The sequence below is a fragment of the Lodderomyces beijingensis genome, assembly GCF_963989305.1.
Source record: "Lodderomyces beijingensis strain CBS 14171 genome assembly, chromosome: 5".
NCBI classification, from domain to species: Eukaryota; Fungi; Ascomycota; class Pichiomycetes; order Serinales; family Debaryomycetaceae; genus Lodderomyces; species Lodderomyces beijingensis.
In genome coordinates this window covers 1,046,169-1,062,884 of record NC_089974.1, presented here as the reverse complement: position 1 = coordinate 1,062,884, position 16,716 = coordinate 1,046,169, and the positions used below count along the sequence as shown (strand labels likewise).

The following is a 16,716-nucleotide window of genomic DNA, read 5'->3' as shown; positions in this document are numbered from 1 at the left end:
CAAATAATCTTGTTCTGGACCTGACGGAAGAATTTTGGCACATTTGAAGGGCGCTTCTCGATCCGAAGTTTAAAACGAGTAGGATGTTCTGACTCTGAAAAGAAGGGGTTACTGGGTTGTGTCTCAGGTGGACTCAAAACATGGTTTTGGAATATTTTTGAAGGTCCTCACCCACTTCGTTGCCTTCAAACTTGATTAGTTCCCAGCCAACTCATTCTTCGACCCATAGGTTGACTTTTCGTAGCTTTTTGATTCTGCTGGGATGTGGTTTTTCTTCCCATGCTTCAAATTTTAGACTAAATTGGTTGCAAAATTTTTGCTGCAAAATGCTCCAAAAAAAAAAAAAAAAAAAAAAAAAAAACAAGAAAGTACACCAATTCCAACTCTTTTTTATCCCTTCTAAACTCTGCATCTGTGATGATGAGGATCACAAGGGTAAAGAGAAGAGAAGCGTCGGCTTTGTATGACACCTCTGTTTTACTGGGTCTCCGTGTGCACTCCCTTAATTTGATCAAAGAACTTATATGAACAAAAGTCACGTGACACACGGCGCAAATTACTACAATTGTTTCAATCTTTTATTTCTAGCCATTTGCGCCAACCTAAAAACTTTAAACCAAAACCAATCTATAACTCTAACGGATATTGCTCAACCTTGTACTGTTCATGTGAACATTGATATCCAATTTATCTGCATCTTCTTCGATCTTCCTCAACCGTACATTTTGACTGTCAACTTCCTTACCCATGGTATTAGCAATACCATGCAACTTCTTTGCGTAAACGCCAATTTGGTCCAAATTCGATGCCAACTCCTTCTCCATCTCGTCGTCTTCCGAATCATTCTCAAATTGGTACCTCGAAGCTTGGCTCAAGTATTTTTCATTTTGGTACTTTTGATGAACATCATTATTGGTGGCGTTATTGGTGATCCCTTGCTTCAATCGTTGCTCACTTTCGTACATTCCTTGGCGGTTATTTTCCCTCATAAGCTTCTCCTGCAATTTACGGTTCTTGATCGTTTCCTCCTGTTGACGCAATCTGGATTTTTTGTTGAATGGATTGCCCTGTGCAGGCACAAAAATCGAACGGTTCAACCTTTTCAACTCCTTCACCTTCTCATCTGCAATCTGCGTTTGGGTGTCGGCAAGGAGCAAATTCTGCTCGGCATTGAACAACCTTTCCGATTGCGATCCCAACATTCCCAACGTGTTTGTACCGGAGGCATCCGCCTCCTGGGCCATCCTGAGTGTGTTTCGTGTTGACTGGACAGACTCTTGCTTGACAAATCGAATATCCTGTTTTATCGCATCGACTTCTTCGTCTTCGGAGTTGACTTCCTGCTGCTCTTCAGGGATATCCAAATTCAAGTCCAACTCTGCGTCTTGCTCTTCATACTCTTCGTTCAAATCCAACTCGTCATCAAACGTTTGCTTCTTGATGGGCTTGGTGTTGCGGAACATCTGGTGGGAATTTATGGCATTTAAATCGAGCGACGAGTCGGTATCCCCGCTGGTGGTTTGCCTGGTAGACACGCGACTTGCTGAAGCAAGACCTTCACTCGACAGTGACCTTTGCCCCGGGGCTGCCCTCAGCTGGCTGTATGCATCAACGGAACTTTTAGATCGCGACTGGCCATATGGGCTGGACTGCAGCGAAGACATCATTGGCGATGGCGATGGAGTTGGAACTGCTTGTCGTGGCCTAGGGTTCACATCATACAGCGAACTGCGTGGCTGCTGGCGCTGCCCATAGGGGCTGCTGCCGCCGCCGCCGGCACTTGAGACTGAAGTTGCGGGATTTGATGGATTCAGAGAAGGGTTCGAGCCGTTTGTGTTTGTCAACGTCGCCGAGCTGTTTGAAAGATCACCACTGGCATATGGGTTGCGTTTTGGGTCGTTATCCTGCGCATTTGCATATGGATTAACAGGCTTCAAGCCACCTTTCATTTGGGCCCTCTCCTGGGCGTAGTTCTTGAACGCTCCAAACTTTTCCTCTCGAACTTTACCGGACTTTGTCGAGATACCAACCCGGTTGAGATCTTCTCGTATCTCTTCCTCGGTTGGATCTTTTTTCATAAACATCTTTTTGATTCCCATCTTGGCTTGAGGATTTGTATAGCGTGTGTTGATAGATTGGTTGAATATTGTTATTCCGTGGCTTTCAAACCGCGCCTCGGGTGACTTTCATTGATCACTTTTTAATTCAGTTGTAATTTTTCTCTTCTCTTGCGACCGTGGAGCGAATGTCGTAAATTGATAGTTTTACGTCAAATTAGACACGACACTGGCACGTGACAGAATCTGTTCCACGGCGCCACATACCACCCTGACCAAAGTAAGCTTCATCTAGCAAGAATCCCCACATTCGAATTTTCTTTCTTTAGTCCCAATACCACTGGCGAACTCACGGAATTGACACTTTGGACCAGAGTTCCTTCCTTCCTCTTTATCACTCTTTCTTTTCCCTCGCCATTTTTACAACCAGCAGGGCTCTTTCTCCCAGATCTTGCTAAGGGTTTCGATACCAGGCTGTGAAAACCTTATTGGAGCAGGCCCAACGCGTCTGATTTTGACAAGAAGCCAAGCTATAACTTTACGATTTCTTTACTGACGATGAATATATAGATCTAAGCTTCATCTACGACAAATATACAGGCTCCTTCTGCCAATAAAGGTGTCCATTGTCCATTGTCAAAATTACAAGTAGAGAAAGGCCAAAAGCCGGTTAGATTTCTCATGTTTGGCGCGGCCCTGTCCCCCCGTTCTCGCCCCATACACATTCACGCACAATAAAAAGGGTTTAAAAAGTCCTCTCCAATTATTTGGTGGACGAAAATTTCCATCCAAATCTCATTTTTCACACCCACCCCCTTACTTGGTTCATTTTTTTTTCAACGAATAGACCCCCCTCCCTGCCCCACCTACAAATGGCTGCAGCGTCCAAAAACATAGAGAAGAAACCCATCAGTTTCGCCAACATCCTTTTGGGTGCCGGGTTGAACATGTCTGAAGTAACCACTTTGGGCCAGCCTCTAGAAGTGATCAAGACCACCATGGCAGCCAACAGATCGTTGACGATGGCCCAGGCTGCGAGATTGATCTGGAGCCGTGGCGGCATACTAGGCTTCTACCAAGGGTTGATCCCTTGGGCCTGGATCGAAGCCAGTACCAAAGGTGCCGTGTTGCTTTTCGTTTCAGCGGAGGCAGAATACCAATTTAAGAAGGTGGGAGCTAGCAATTTCGTTAGTGGAATGGGTGGTGGTGTCATGGGAGGCTTGGCTCAGGCCTACTTGACGATGGGGTTTTGCACCTGCATGAAGACTGTGGAAATCACGAGGGCCAAACAGGCTGCCGTGAGTGGAGCACCTCAACAAACGAGTTTCCAGGTGTTTAAGGAAATCTGGCGGAAAGAAGGGTTGAGAGGGATCAATAAGGGTGTCAATGCCGTTGCAATTCGTCAAATGACCAATTGGGGTTCCCGATTTGGCTTCTCTAGATTAGCCGAGGATTGGATCAGAAAATTCACGGGCAAAACCAACAAGGACCAGAAATTGTCAAATGTTGAGAAAATCGCTAGTAGTGTTATTGGTGGTGGGTTAAGTGCATGGAACCAGCCAATTGAAGTCATTAGAGTCGAAATGCAAAGTAAGACAAACGATCCAAATAGACCAAAGAATTTGAGTGTTTGGGGAGCTGCCAAATACGTTTACCAAAATAACGGTATCAAAGGGTTGTACAGAGGTGTTACACCAAGAATCGGACTCGGAGTTTGGCAAACCGTCTTTATGGTTGCATTTGGTGACATTTTCAAAAAGATGTTAAACACGGATGGTTCACATTGATTAACCACTTTTTTTTTAAAAAAAAAAACATTATTTAATATTTTCTTAGAAAAATCTACAAAACTTTTGAACGTTGCGTGCCCCATCTATCGTAGCAGTATAACCCAAACAAGGTTAAAGCGAGACCACAGGTTTGTAAAGAAGTAAACTGCTTCAGCTCCCAAACGAACGAAATTAAAATGATAAAGATTCTCTTCAAGATGTTGGCAATTGAGTAATCAATTGGTGATAATAGTCTAAGAATTTGAAATGCTAATAGTGACTGAATGAAATGACTGAGGCCATTGATGAGGACGAGGGAGATGACGGTGAGGTCCAATTGTTTGAGTGATACTTTTTGGTTAAACACTTCTGACGCCAAATAAATGGGCGACGTCAAAACAAACCCAACAATCGAGCAGTAGCAAAGGATGGTTAGATTGTCCAATTTGGTTGCCGATGTGGTGGGCGATAACTTGGCCTTGGCAAAGATGTTTTGACTAACAAAGATCACCATGGAAATGAATGCAAAAATGAGTCCCGATAAATATCCACTGGAAGCGGCATTGACTTTGTTATTTGGTTTATAACAAGTCATCATGATCCCAAAGATCAAGGGTAAAAGTATAATGTATGTTTGCTTTTTGTATTGCTTTTTGAACGCGAAGCGATAAATCAAAACCGTCATGATGGGACTCAACGCCTTGATTGTATGCACGAGGGAAACGGGGATGATTGAAGTGGCCTTGTGGCTCGTTAAATGACCAATGAATTGAAAACAGCCCATTGGAACAGTAGCCGCAATGACATACTTGTTTGGTCTCAAAAACAGGCTGAATGATGTGTTTTCTGGCAAAGTTTCTCTAGGAATTAACTTTTGACCAACACCACTCTCAGCAATGGACAAGACAAGTAAACTCAACAAGGCATTGATGAGAAATTGAAATTGAGTTAAAGTGACTGGGTATTTAAAATTGTTCAATACCAACTTGATTGAATTCGAGGAGATGATTGAACAAAAGTACCAAGCTAGACATAATGAACAAATCTTGTAGTTTATGGGTGGTAAGATCGATTTCAACCTTGACACACAGGTGGCAGCAATAGTAGTAGAGGAATTCAGATTATCTTCAGAATCAATCCTAATTCCTAGTCCAATTTCCACATCGTGATCCTGATCACGACCAGTATCGTTATAGTGCGGTTTCAATTCAGGCGAAGTAGTTTCTGAATAGGGTGGTGATAATAAATACAGATTTTTCAAAGAAATGTATGATGAAGGATGGGACATTAAAGGCGGCGACGGCGAGCCAAAGTCGTCATACGGCGTTGAAGGGATCGAGTTGATCGAAACAGTGGAGCCGTTGTGACTATAAAATGGATTGCCATTTTGGTTTATTTTGGATAAATTAGAAGATGAGTAGTTGGGGTTGACTTGTGATGACTGATATATATTGTTGATCTTCACAGCATTTAACTCTAATGACAGTAGTTTTTTCTTCATCTTGGGAAGCGGTGTTGGTGGTGAACTAGTGAAAGGTGATGCAGGTTCATTGGTTCCTTGTACATCATTGTGACTGTAAATGTTTCGTTTACTCATTCCATATGTTGATAATGTGTATATATATATGTATATACACAGACAGGTGAACAAGTAGTCGAACAAGTAAATGAAGACGGTGTTGAAGATGATGTGTTTCTTTTTTTATCAATTGTTTTCGAGTAAATTACTTATTTTAAGTTGTTTTTTCTTTTTTGGATCGAGGGTAATCTCAAATCGTCCACTTTTTTTTCAAGTCGATGGTGAACAAGTAGTCGAACAAGTAAATGAAGACGGTGTTGAAGATGATGTGTTTCTTTTTTTTTTATCAATTGTTTTCGAGTAAATTATTTATTTTAAGTTGCTTGTTCTTTTCTGCTGTTGTTGTTTTTTTTTTTTGTTGTGCCTCTTTGTTTACGTGCAATTTCCAACCGACAATCACGTGAGAGTGCAACAGGCTGCTCAACCAGTTGACAATGTGGCTGTAGACCATCCAAAGGAGACGTAAGGCGGTCTTGCTTTGCTTGCGTGGGGGTTCCAAAGTCCAAAAAGCATATTATTGCATCAACACCAAGAACGCATAGAACGGACACAGTGTTTTGGCCGGAGGCATTCAGAAAATGGGCAATTGATTCGAAGAAGCACGTGAACTCTCGCCCAATTCGCATAAATTGTTTCAATCCTCCCAAATTGTCGTCTCTGTTTTGACTTATTTTTGGCTATTACTGTTGGTTATTATTTTTGGTTGTTGTTAGTATTAGGATTATTTTCTTGGATCAGGAATCGCGAGACCAAAGCGCAAATCGTTTTTCACTGACAACGGCAACACGCAATTAATATCCCGTAGTTGAACTGGGACAGGTGGATCTTGTCTGTAGCCTATATTTATGCTGATCGATGATCTGATAAGAAAGACAAAGCCATACTGTCATAAGCACCAGTTTAAAAGTTGAAGCTAACTTTTAACTATCGAGTAAAAAGACAACGTACGCCCCTTCAACCTGTTCCATGAGAGCCATAGCCATAGTTATAGGCATGAGCAGAATATCGGGATAGTTGAGAAGTTTCGACAGTATATGCCTCTTTCAAATGTTGCTAGGGCCACAAGTGCCACCAATGTACTGCGGCCTGCGCTGGACTCTCCTGTCCAGGCCAAAGGTGTCTATCTGCAGACTCTCTGTCAACCAAGTTACCGATGGAGCAAAAAAGAACCAGTTCTTGTTGCTCAATTTGCCAATCACCCCAGGACCTGTAGTTTCAACCCCCACTTATCGAATCTTCGAACCCCCTTGTTGACCAGACAGCAATAGCCGCACCAAGTTTCTTTGCTTTCCTATGAAACAACCAATGCATCTTTCAATCTCCTCCTCCCCCCTTCCCCCCTTCCCCTCCTCAGAAAAAAACGTTAAGATATTCAGCCTCCAAAAACCATTTCAGATATCGATTTACGGCAAGTTCCAGGCGTCATTGGACACAAGCTAAGGAAAGAAGGAAGGATACAATTTGGTTGCAAGAATTTTGATAGTGCAGAAACTACTTAGTGTCGTGTTTTTTTCTCTCAACTTGCGACACTTGATTTGCGACATTCGCCCAGTTGTTTTTTTGTATGGATTCTCGGCTTGTCATGTGAACAGCTCGACCTTCTATGTCTATGTATCTTTTGATTTTAAAGGTCTACCAGAAAGATAGATCTCTCAGTAATACGAGTATCTTTCCCTGAGAGAGTTTAACCACATAAACTCCAGATTTCAAAAAGTTCATCTTAAAAGAATAGGCGATTTTGAATAACCAGGAAATTATTCTATCGGCTGTATTGAAAAAAAAGGAAAAAAAAAAAAGACGTAAAAAAGGGTTATTGTTACTTTTGCACTTTCACCACATTTTTCTAAACATTTATCCGGACAAGTACCAGTTCTCTCCAACTTGGCCTTGAACCAAACCCAATGCTATATGACTAGTCTAGCAATATATGCATTCCAATTACTAGCCAAGCGAGCTGTGCCGGATGATTTGGTTGATGTGCCCGATTTGAGCCCACCCGATGATGACCATATGGAAGATTCAAACCCCGTGGAAAATGAAATCTTTTCTTCGTGGGCGTTATTTATCTTGTTATTGTTGTTGATGCTGGCATTATGGTCTTCTTATTTCCTTCAGCAGCGTCGAATTAAAGCTATTCACGAAACGGTATTGTCGATTTTTTGTGGTATGATTGTGGGATTGATCATCAGATTGAGTCCTGGTCACTACATCCAAGATGCTGTGAAATTCAACCCTGGCTATTTCTTCAATATACTTTTACCGCCAATCATTTTAAATAGTGGATACGAGCTACATCAGGCGAACTTTTTCCGCAACATCGGAAGCATCTTGACGTTTGCCATACCGGGGACGTTTATCTCGGCGTTGGTTGTGGGGATCATCATTTACATATGGACGGCGATTGGACTCGATAACGTCAAGTTGGAGTTTGTTGATGCATTAGCGGTAGGCGCAACCTTATCCGCGACTGACCCGGTGACAATCTTGTCAATCTTTAACGCTTACAAAGTTGATCCAAAGTTGTACACCATTATTTTCGGGGAATCTTTACTTAATGATGCCATCTCCATTGTCATGTTTGAAACATGCCAAAAGTTCCATGGCCATCCCGTGAAGTTCTCTTCGTTTTTTGAAGGTATCGGCTTATTTTTGATGACATTCACCATCTCAACAATTATTGGCATTCTTATTGGTGTCTTGGTGGCGTTGATCCTTAAGCATTCTCATGTTCGCAGATATCCGCAAATTGAAACATGCTTGGTGCTATTGTTTGCATACCAATCCTATTTCTTCTCCAATGGCGCTCACATGTCGGGAATTGTATCGTTGTTGTTTTGCGGAATCACTTTGAAACATTATGCATACTACAACATGTCCAGAAGAACTCAAATTGCCACCAAATACATTTTCCAGTTGTTGGCGCAATTGTCGGAAAATTTCATATTTATTTATCTCGGGTTATCCCTATTCACCGAAGTGGAATTGGTTTTCAAACCACTTTTAATCATTGTTGCATTTATTTCTATTTGCGTTGCTAGATGGTCCGCGGTTTTCCCCTTATCGAGGTTGCTCAATTTTTTGTACAGAGCAAGAATTGAAAAATATAGTGGTATCAACTTGAGCACCAACAGCATCAATATCCCAGACGAAATCAGTCATTCGTACCAGATGATGATCTTTTGGGCTGGTCTCCGTGGTGCTGTTGGTGTTGCTTTAGCCATGGGTTTTGGCGGCGAGGCGAAGTGGGCTCTTCTTGCCACGGTTTTGGTGGTTGTTGTGTTGACGGTTATTCTCTTTGGAGGCACCACGGCGTCAATGTTGGAAATCTTGGGGATCAAAATCGGCTGTGTCGATGAAGCTGCCGAGTCCGACGACGAGTTCGACATTGAGGCACCTCGCATTCACCAGGCGGTGCCGCACCTAATGGGCAACAGAAGATTTACAAAACCAACAACGAAAGTCGCTGCATTCAAGGATAACTTGTCAAGTAGAAACTCCTCCATGCATAACTTGCTTGATGGCGAGAATCCCAATATAATTTCTGGAGATGACGATGAAGATTTCGCTGGCAGCGATGCAGACGACTTGATGTTGGAACCACATGGAACAAGAAACACTTTCTCAAATGGGACTGGAGACAAGGGCGTGCTTGGGGCGTTCTTGAGCGCCGAGGAGCACGCTAAATGGTTCACCAGGTTTGATGAAGAGGTTCTCAAACCAGTGCTACTAGACACTATACCTACTGGACAAGTTTCGAGCAGCGACAGCACGAACGAGCTCAGCACCGGGGGTAGTAGAAGAGATTAGATTTTATAACAACAAAGAATTTTTTTTTTCCATTCATTTGTATCCATTTTCCATTTTCCATTTTCTATTTATTCTGAATTCTTATTTTTTTAATATCTCCTCTCCAATTGCTCTCTGTCGGCAATGGCAATATTGACCACCCATTTAGCCATCTTGTAGGTCCTTTGGTTCAAGTTGAGGTCGTACAACTGTCCATTGAACTGGAGACAGAGGCTATTGAATTTGCCAAGCGTGAGCTCGCTTAGTCTAAATATTAGCAGATCCTTGCCCTGGGAGGAGGCTCTAAACACAGATGCCGGAGTATGCGTCACGTAATTGTCACATACTCGGAATGTACGCTCAAATAGGTTGAGCACAGCGGCAACATCGTCATCCTGTACTATGCCGACAGAATCGTCTTCAAGTGAATGTTGGAGAATGCCCGATATGGCAATGATGGAATTGCCGAAATTCACGGGATTTCGCACCCTCGACTCGCAGTCCCTCTTGAGCGTTGTTCTGAAAAATAGCCCAAGGTCCGAGTCTAAAAGCTTGTCTCTATATTGACAAAGAACAGCATTTACACGGTTGAGATTTAAATGTTTGTTGATGGTGCTTTTTTGGTAAACCTTATCGAGATATCTCAATGTCTCGCTGTCGTGAATCCGAGCAAAGAAATGAGTCAGTTTTGAGCTTTGATTTCTTGTTTCATCTTCTTTTCGCGCTTTTCGTACTTGTTCTTCTCTTCCAAATAGATCAGGGACTCTACTGCTTTTGTTTTTTGGACCAAGGTCATTATCGACTGATAACTTGAGCCCATTCAACACTTTCATGTCATTTGCACTTCTGTGATTGACTCTATCGCCGACTTCTTTTATCACCAACTCGCATTCCGTATACAACTGCGGCCAAATGTTGTCCTTTTTGGACTTGATGCTGAAAAGAGCCAAGCGCAACTTGACTGCCTCTTTATCGCTACTAGTGGCGATGTACATCAACTCTTGGAACGCCGTCAACCTGCTCAACTGGCGAGCACTTGAAACATCTTTCAAGCCTCCAAGTAGACACCTGAAGGGATCGTCGCTGTATGTGGACAATGGTTTTTTCCCATCAAGGCAGCCAATAGTTGCATACACTGCAAAGGAGTGGTTCGCGAGCTCCCATCCCAACAAAATGACATTCGACAAGAGGGTCATCTTCATGTAGGTGCTAATGGTGACGTTATTTGGAGGAGTAGACGTATCGATACCAAACAAGCTAAGCCAAACCAAGGACATGTAGATATAAGGCTTGATGAACCAGTACAAAATGGGAAATCCAACGGTGAATATCAAATTGAGCCCAAGCGAGTGGCCAAAAGCCTCGGCAATATGGGAGAATAAGGCGCTTTGCGGATTGATCCTGTAACGACCATACGACACCTTGATCATATTTCGCTGAAACACCAACTGGTTAGCCGCGTAATAAGCGGCGAGCGTCACGGCGTTGGTCCAATAGTAAACCCATTGGTCATTCAACAAGGGAGATTTCCTATACTCCTTGGATATCAAGTAATACTCAAACGTGAATGGCAACTGGAAGATGAAAAAGCCATAAACCAACAAGGCAGACGCAACGTGGAATAACGAGACTTGCAAAAATTGTCGGGATATCACGGCGTGGCAGATTTGAGATCCCAATGTCTTGCATGGCGTAAACTCAACCGTTGAGTCTTTTTTTCTTGACTCTCTGATCAACGTGAGCGACGTAAACAAGAGTGGGCACTTGATGAAAACCATGACTAGAATGCGGTTCCATCGACTCAAGTTGGATTGAAATGGTAGATCGAGCGCAATTGCTCCGACGACGGATAGAATTATGTTTATCTTGAGTAGAAACTTTAGTCGTTTCTTGAGCACTTTATTAAAGACTCGATGGTATTCGCTATCGGTCCCGCGACACTGCAACGGGGTCGACATTTGATGGTGGAAGGTGTGCTATGAGTTGAAGAGACAAAAAATCTAACCTTACGTTTGCAAGTTTGTGCTGTGTGTGTGTTTGTTGCGGTTTTGGTTGTGGTTTTGGTTGTGGTTCTGCTCTACACATAAAAAAAATTTCAGTTAAAACACCTTTCAAAACATGTTGATAATCGCGTTCTTCGTTCTTGTTTGCGCTTCGTACTTCCTTCAATCTTTTCAGTTTCCACACTATTTACATACTTTTCCCACTATATATATATATACATGTATATATTTAACTACTGTAGATCATTTCTATAGTTCAGCCGGGCCTCTCTTCTGACTTGTTCTCTGGTTCCACTAAGAACGTCTTTAACTTGATTCAAACCGGGTTTTCCATTGATTTCTCCCATTATTGCATCGCTTATTTTCTGTTCGTTGGCTTCGCCTACCAAGTAGCTGGTATTCTTGGAGAAAAGCTTGCTATCCACAACGCTTTGCTGAGTATCGAATTTGGCTACATCAACTTCAAATGCACGGTAGATGGCTTCTTCTAGTTGCTCTTCGGTGGTGATGAATTTTGCAGCTGCATGATATAGTTCCAACAATTTCTGCGCCTTGTCTTCCTTTGCATGCAACTCCCGAGAGTGCCTGTTTAACTTCCGCTCCTCCTTGAGCAATCGCTTTTCTTCTGGTGTTCTCTGTTTGATCATTCTAAACTCGAGCAATTGCTGGATTGTTGGCAAAGTCGAAATGACTGCGGCATCGTCCTTGTTCTCCTCGGCAAGTTTCCGCTGTTTCTCCACTTCTCGCTCGTGGATCTTTTCCTTCATCTTGTCAATGGCCTCCAACCGCTTCCCTTCTTCGAGGTACGCCTCTTTTAAAAACTCGGCTCTGTAGTATGCCCTCCTCTGTGCGTCCCTTTCAAGTTCCGGCAACTCGTTCATTTCCTTTAAGGACATTGGCGGGTAATTAATCGACTTGATGCGCTCTTCCAACGTTATGTACTTTCTCGGAGGCTGCTGACGAGGAACTTGTGCTCTTTGATCTCTTGGAACGGGCCATTTCTCGATAAAGGGCGTGGGAACCCCTTCGGCGTATCCACTCTCTGACGAGTTTTCCTTCTGCAACTCAATCTCATTCATGGGACGAATGGGTCTTTCGAAGATCGGCCTCAACTTTGGCAAAATACCCGACTTTCCTCCATACTTGAGAGGTCCCTTACCCATACTGGATGTGTCGATCGATGTTTGTGAAGATGAACTCTCTTTGGTGGTGATTGAAAAATTTACACCAATTTTTTTTTTTTTAATTTTTTTTTTTTCACTCATAGTGCAGGGGAGCGTACATACTTAGTTAACTAACTAACCAACTAACTTGTGGATCCCCAGACATCATAGACTTTTTCCAGCAACACTTTACCAATCTTTTTATTACCAACTTGGGTCTTGAACTCATCAGCTAGTAAGTTTTTCTTCAACTCAACCGATGCATGGCCATGCTGGACTTGGAAGTAGTCAATCAATTTTTTTGGTGTAGGAAACCGGTTCTGAATAACAATAGCTTTTTCTAGCGAACATCCTTTGATGGTCATCAACATCAACACAAATAACTCTTTAGCAGTCATCTGGGTCGTTTTTCCCATCATATCTTGGAAGCTGGACAAAAGATGGCTGCACTCGTAGTTGGATCTGGTTTCGAATTTTCCCCTAAACGACGTCAACAACTGGTGGTAGTGTTCTTGATTTTGGATATCGCGCGGTTTCAACACCACCAAGTTTGTTTCCGCCATTCGGTCCTTGATGACTTCGGTGAGAGATGCAAGAAAATTCGTCGTCTCGTCGATATCCTTGAATCGCCGCAAAAAGATGTTGGCGTTGGTCATTGTTTGTGCCATCCCCGTCTGCATGGAGTCGAGACTCGAGAAGGCCCTTTCCCTTAGGGCCGATACTTCTTCCACGAGGTAAAAGCAATGGCTCATTCCCGATTTCTTCATTCTATTCTTTTGCTCTTGAAACCTGCCATCTTTGATGGAGTCGCACAAGTCATCTGTCCGCTTTCTCTCGCACAAGTAATTGAGGATGGCCTGTTTGCCCGTCTTGATGTTTCTCGCCGCCCAAATGCAATCGCCGCAAGCGAGTGCCATCACGTCGCACTTGACGCCGGCAGCTTCAAGCTTCCGCTGGAAAAAGTCGCGCTCCTGTCTCGAGCGAACCTCTCTGTTGTCAATGACCATGACTATTTCGTATTCCTCCTTTGTCCAGATTTCATAGGAGGTGCCGTCAAAGCTTCTATTGGAAGCGTCATGCGTCAATTTCCGGCGCTTCAATGTCTCGGTGATCAACGGATGAGTTACGTGGGCTGGATTAAACACTTGCGTTGGTGGTAGTCGCTGGTTGTTGTCACTTAGCAAATCACCGCTTTTGAGCTGTAAAGGTGACGATTTTTCAAACGAAGAGTTGAATCTGACGCCGTTATCGTAGGAGGTGTTTGCTGCAGCGTGCAGCTGCGCCGGCGAGGAGTCGAGCTCGACAGCGTCCTTCAACTGTTTCGCTAGTTCTGTGCCTGCATCCGTTAGGAAATAGTACTTGGGGGATCTTCCAGTCAGGTAGACCAAGTCCCTCTTTGCGAGGGTCTTGATCGAATCCCAAGCAGAATGGAAAGCGGAGCTGGAAGCGGCAAACGATTTATCGCAATATCGAGCAGCTACAGCCGTGATTTGATCTCGTGTCATTCCATTCCCTTCGCGATCTCTCAAATATAGCGTGATCAAGATGGCAAATGCACCGGACCTGTGCTTGGGCACGTACTTGTTGGCCGCACTTCTCGGCCGCTTCGCTGGCCGCTGCTGCTCCTCTGCCGATTCCTCTAGCTGATCTGCTCTTCGCAACGCTACTCGATGGGCCTCTGCCTCATCTAGAAAACCCTGCGGCGGATCCCACCCTTTATCCTTACACAACTGTACCACCCTGTTGCTCAAAGCAACCGCTGTTTTCGCCCCGATATAGCGGATCAGCTTCAACGTTTTCATATCAGAGATTGGCTCGCGAAAGCGTTTCACTTGGCCCAAGATCCTGTTGTACAACACAGCCATCTTTGATCCGTTTCTCGTCGCTTGAATGGCATCTTCCCGGACCCATTCAATGATGTGCGGCTTAAAGTCACTCGGTGCAGATTCCATGGCTGATATACTTGCGCAGAAGCATTCCTTTCTTACCACTTTGGTCTATGGTGCTCTTGGTGTGGCACTAGATCTCCCCCTGGTTAGAAGTTAGAAGATATTCGCGTCCCAAAATAAAAATGAATATAGAAGCGAGCTGAAAGAGTGAGAGGAGAGGAAGGAAGAGGGATGAGCACTCTCTATGTCAGTGGTTTCAACAATGTCATCCAAAGCCATAAAGAAGTCCAACCTTCCGCCTATCAATCTAATATTCAATTTCTTGCAGCAGCAGTCGCTAGTCACCATATGGTTGTACGAACAGTCAGACTACAGAATACGCGGGAAAATCCAAGGTTTTGATGAGTTTATGAACCTCGTGGTGGATGATGCTGAAGAGATAGCAAATGGGGAAAAGACCAAGTTGGGACGCTTGCTTTTAAAGGGCGATACGATAACGCTTATTTCAAGTTTGGATATGTAATGTTGAAAAACTCACCCACCCTTGCGGTTAGTCGAAAATGAAAATTCTGCCCTTCTTTAGCGTTGGCAGGACCTTTTTTCAAACCCATGTCAAGATATATAGCCCAACGTTTACTTCGATGTTATTGTAATACACAGCTGTTGTTAAGAGCTTCTCCTACATCTGAAGCGGACCCTTCTCTTCTGAGATGAGTATCTTTTTTTTCTTTTCTTTATCTCTATGTTGCACGGTTTGATGGGAATTTGACGTAAATTGCAGCTTTAAAACAGGCCCCGTTGACCTGGGCTCTATGGGGTCCGTATACATCTAGTATCTTGGGCTATCTTGTTGACGATGAATGCTTACACGTCACAATGGCGTATCTGGTGTATTTTTGGTGCATCTCTGATATCACGATCGAGACTGATCGTGGCGCGTACCACCCAGAATAAATTCACTTGAAACCTTTTGCAACACGTCCCTTCTTCAGTCAGTACACCAGCCACAGGATGAACCACAACCAAGGGCAGCCGTTCCCACAACAAGCTAGAGTGTTGGGTAGACCCCCTGTACAGCATGGACGGCGTCATGAGACGCAAAGTCGCCAGCCCGTTGTGAGTTATACGGAGCACGAGTGGGCGCAGATACAAACCAAGTTGAGCAAAGCCTTGGGCCCAGAATACGTCAGCTCTCGACCTGGCGGCGGGGGCGCCAAAATCAACTACATTGAAGGATGGAAAGCATTGAACCTTGCCAACGAGATATTTGGATTCAACGGATGGAGCTCGGAGATGATCTCGTGTGAAATCGACTACCTCGACGCGCACAACGGCCGGTTTTCACTAGGTCTTTCCATCGTCGTTAGGATCACGATCAAAGACGGCACGTATCACGAGGATATCGGGTATGGGTTTGTCGATAACTCCAAGAGCAAGGCGATGGCGTTTGAAAAATGCAAGAAGGAGGCGTTTACCGATGGGATCAAGCGGTGCTTGAGGTGCTTTGGAAACGTCTTGGGAAACTGTTTGTATGACAAGACTATAGTTAAGCACATTGACAAAGTGAAAGAACCCCCGATTGAGTATGAGGCGAAGAACTTCCATAGAGACCCTTTGCTTGTTGAGAGGGCACGCAAGAAGGAATATATAGAGAGAAAACTAGTAGAAGAAGAACAACGAAAACAACAGCAACAGCAAGAACAACAAAAGAGAGCAGAGAATGGGGTAGCAGGAGCAGGAGCAGGAGCAGGAGCACGCCCAAATCGAATCGAACCGGTGGCGGTTTCCTTGAAGCCGCACATGGCTCCACCAGATGTTTTCATTACGCCGAAGCTGCCTAGAAGGTTGCAAGAGAACTTTGAAGGGAAAGATGCGGATGAAATGGACGAGTCGTTTTTGTTCAGCGATGATCCTGGCGAAGAGGATTCTCAAACATCGCATGATAACCAGCAACAACCACAACAACCACAACAACCACAACCACCACCACCACCACCACCACAACAACAACAACAAAAGGATCCTTCTGCGTCAGAAGAAGCAATGGACGTTGACGAGGGTGTTCCGCCAGTGGAGCAACCAGTAACTGCATTCGTGACTGCCAAGAGTGCACCATTATTGCAGCTGAGACAACAGGACAGCACAGCCGAGATGAAGAGATTCGACACTACTTTCGTGTCTCCAAACGTCCGACGAACTGTAGACCCTACCAAATCGGTTCCCGTGAAAAGGACAGATGCAAGGGCAATCAACTCGCCAAACGGCATTAACCATTTGCACAATCGAATCAATAAACCGAGTATCAACCCCTTGCACAACAATCTTGGGAAAAGGGTGGGGATGCCTCCGCCAAAGATAAATAAGCGCTTACACACTGACAGGGATAACCTGCCGAATCCATGAATCCATGAATATATACATATATATACATAGCCTGTTCTACAATCTAGAGAGTTTTTTGTTTTAAATA

At 43.9% G+C, this 16,716-nt stretch overlaps 9 protein-coding genes across 9 annotated transcripts; 4 read left to right on the top strand and 5 right to left on the bottom strand. All coding sequences in view use genetic code 12, as the record gives it.

Annotated features, from left to right (window-relative positions):
- Nucleotides 1-635: 635 nt before the first annotated feature.
- On the bottom strand, nucleotides 636-2,099 carry LODBEIA_P43420 (uncharacterized protein; the record flags this gene model as incomplete). The annotated part of the gene is made up of 1 exon (XM_066974553.1): nucleotides 636-2,099. One exon carries the CDS (start codon nucleotides 2,097-2,099, stop codon nucleotides 636-638), a length of 1,464 nt encoding a protein of 487 aa, XP_066831280.1.
- Nucleotides 2,100-2,929: 830 nt separating this feature from the next.
- LODBEIA_P43410 (uncharacterized protein) lies at nucleotides 2,930-3,844 on the top strand (the record flags this gene model as incomplete). Its single annotated transcript, XM_066974552.1, has 1 exon — nucleotides 2,930-3,844. One exon carries the CDS (start codon nucleotides 2,930-2,932, stop codon nucleotides 3,842-3,844), a length of 915 nt encoding a protein of 304 aa, XP_066831279.1.
- A 55-nt stretch (nucleotides 3,845-3,899) lies between these two features.
- On the bottom strand, nucleotides 3,900-5,327 carry LODBEIA_P43400 (uncharacterized protein; the record flags this gene model as incomplete). The annotated part of the gene is made up of 1 exon (XM_066974551.1): nucleotides 3,900-5,327. The coding sequence occupies one exon, from the start codon at nucleotides 5,325-5,327 to the stop codon at nucleotides 3,900-3,902; it is 1,428 nt and encodes a 475-aa protein (XP_066831278.1).
- Nucleotides 5,328-7,313: 1,986 nt separating this feature from the next.
- Nucleotides 7,314-9,212, top strand: LODBEIA_P43390 (uncharacterized protein; the record flags this gene model as incomplete). Its single annotated transcript, XM_066974549.1, has 1 exon — nucleotides 7,314-9,212. The coding sequence occupies one exon, from the start codon at nucleotides 7,314-7,316 to the stop codon at nucleotides 9,210-9,212; it is 1,899 nt and encodes a 632-aa protein (XP_066831277.1).
- Nucleotides 9,213-9,301: 89 nt separating this feature from the next.
- Nucleotides 9,302-11,149, bottom strand: LODBEIA_P43380 (uncharacterized protein; the record flags this gene model as incomplete). Its single annotated transcript, XM_066974548.1, has 1 exon — nucleotides 9,302-11,149. The coding sequence occupies one exon, from the start codon at nucleotides 11,147-11,149 to the stop codon at nucleotides 9,302-9,304; it is 1,848 nt and encodes a 615-aa protein (XP_066831276.1).
- A 278-nt stretch (nucleotides 11,150-11,427) lies between these two features.
- On the bottom strand, nucleotides 11,428-12,357 carry LODBEIA_P43370 (uncharacterized protein; the record flags this gene model as incomplete). The annotated part of the gene is made up of 1 exon (XM_066974547.1): nucleotides 11,428-12,357. The coding sequence occupies one exon, from the start codon at nucleotides 12,355-12,357 to the stop codon at nucleotides 11,428-11,430; it is 930 nt and encodes a 309-aa protein (XP_066831275.1).
- A 143-nt stretch (nucleotides 12,358-12,500) lies between these two features.
- On the bottom strand, nucleotides 12,501-14,309 carry LODBEIA_P43360 (uncharacterized protein; the record flags this gene model as incomplete). The annotated part of the gene is made up of 1 exon (XM_066974546.1): nucleotides 12,501-14,309. One exon carries the CDS (start codon nucleotides 14,307-14,309, stop codon nucleotides 12,501-12,503), a length of 1,809 nt encoding a protein of 602 aa, XP_066831274.1.
- Nucleotides 14,310-14,508: 199 nt separating this feature from the next.
- LODBEIA_P43350 (uncharacterized protein) lies at nucleotides 14,509-14,769 on the top strand (the record flags this gene model as incomplete). Its single annotated transcript, XM_066974545.1, has 1 exon — nucleotides 14,509-14,769. One exon carries the CDS (start codon nucleotides 14,509-14,511, stop codon nucleotides 14,767-14,769), a length of 261 nt encoding a protein of 86 aa, XP_066831273.1.
- Nucleotides 14,770-15,257: 488 nt separating this feature from the next.
- LODBEIA_P43340 (uncharacterized protein) lies at nucleotides 15,258-16,649 on the top strand (the record flags this gene model as incomplete). The annotated part of the gene is made up of 1 exon (XM_066974544.1): nucleotides 15,258-16,649. The coding sequence occupies one exon, from the start codon at nucleotides 15,258-15,260 to the stop codon at nucleotides 16,647-16,649; it is 1,392 nt and encodes a 463-aa protein (XP_066831272.1).
- Nucleotides 16,650-16,716: the final 67 nt, after the last annotated feature.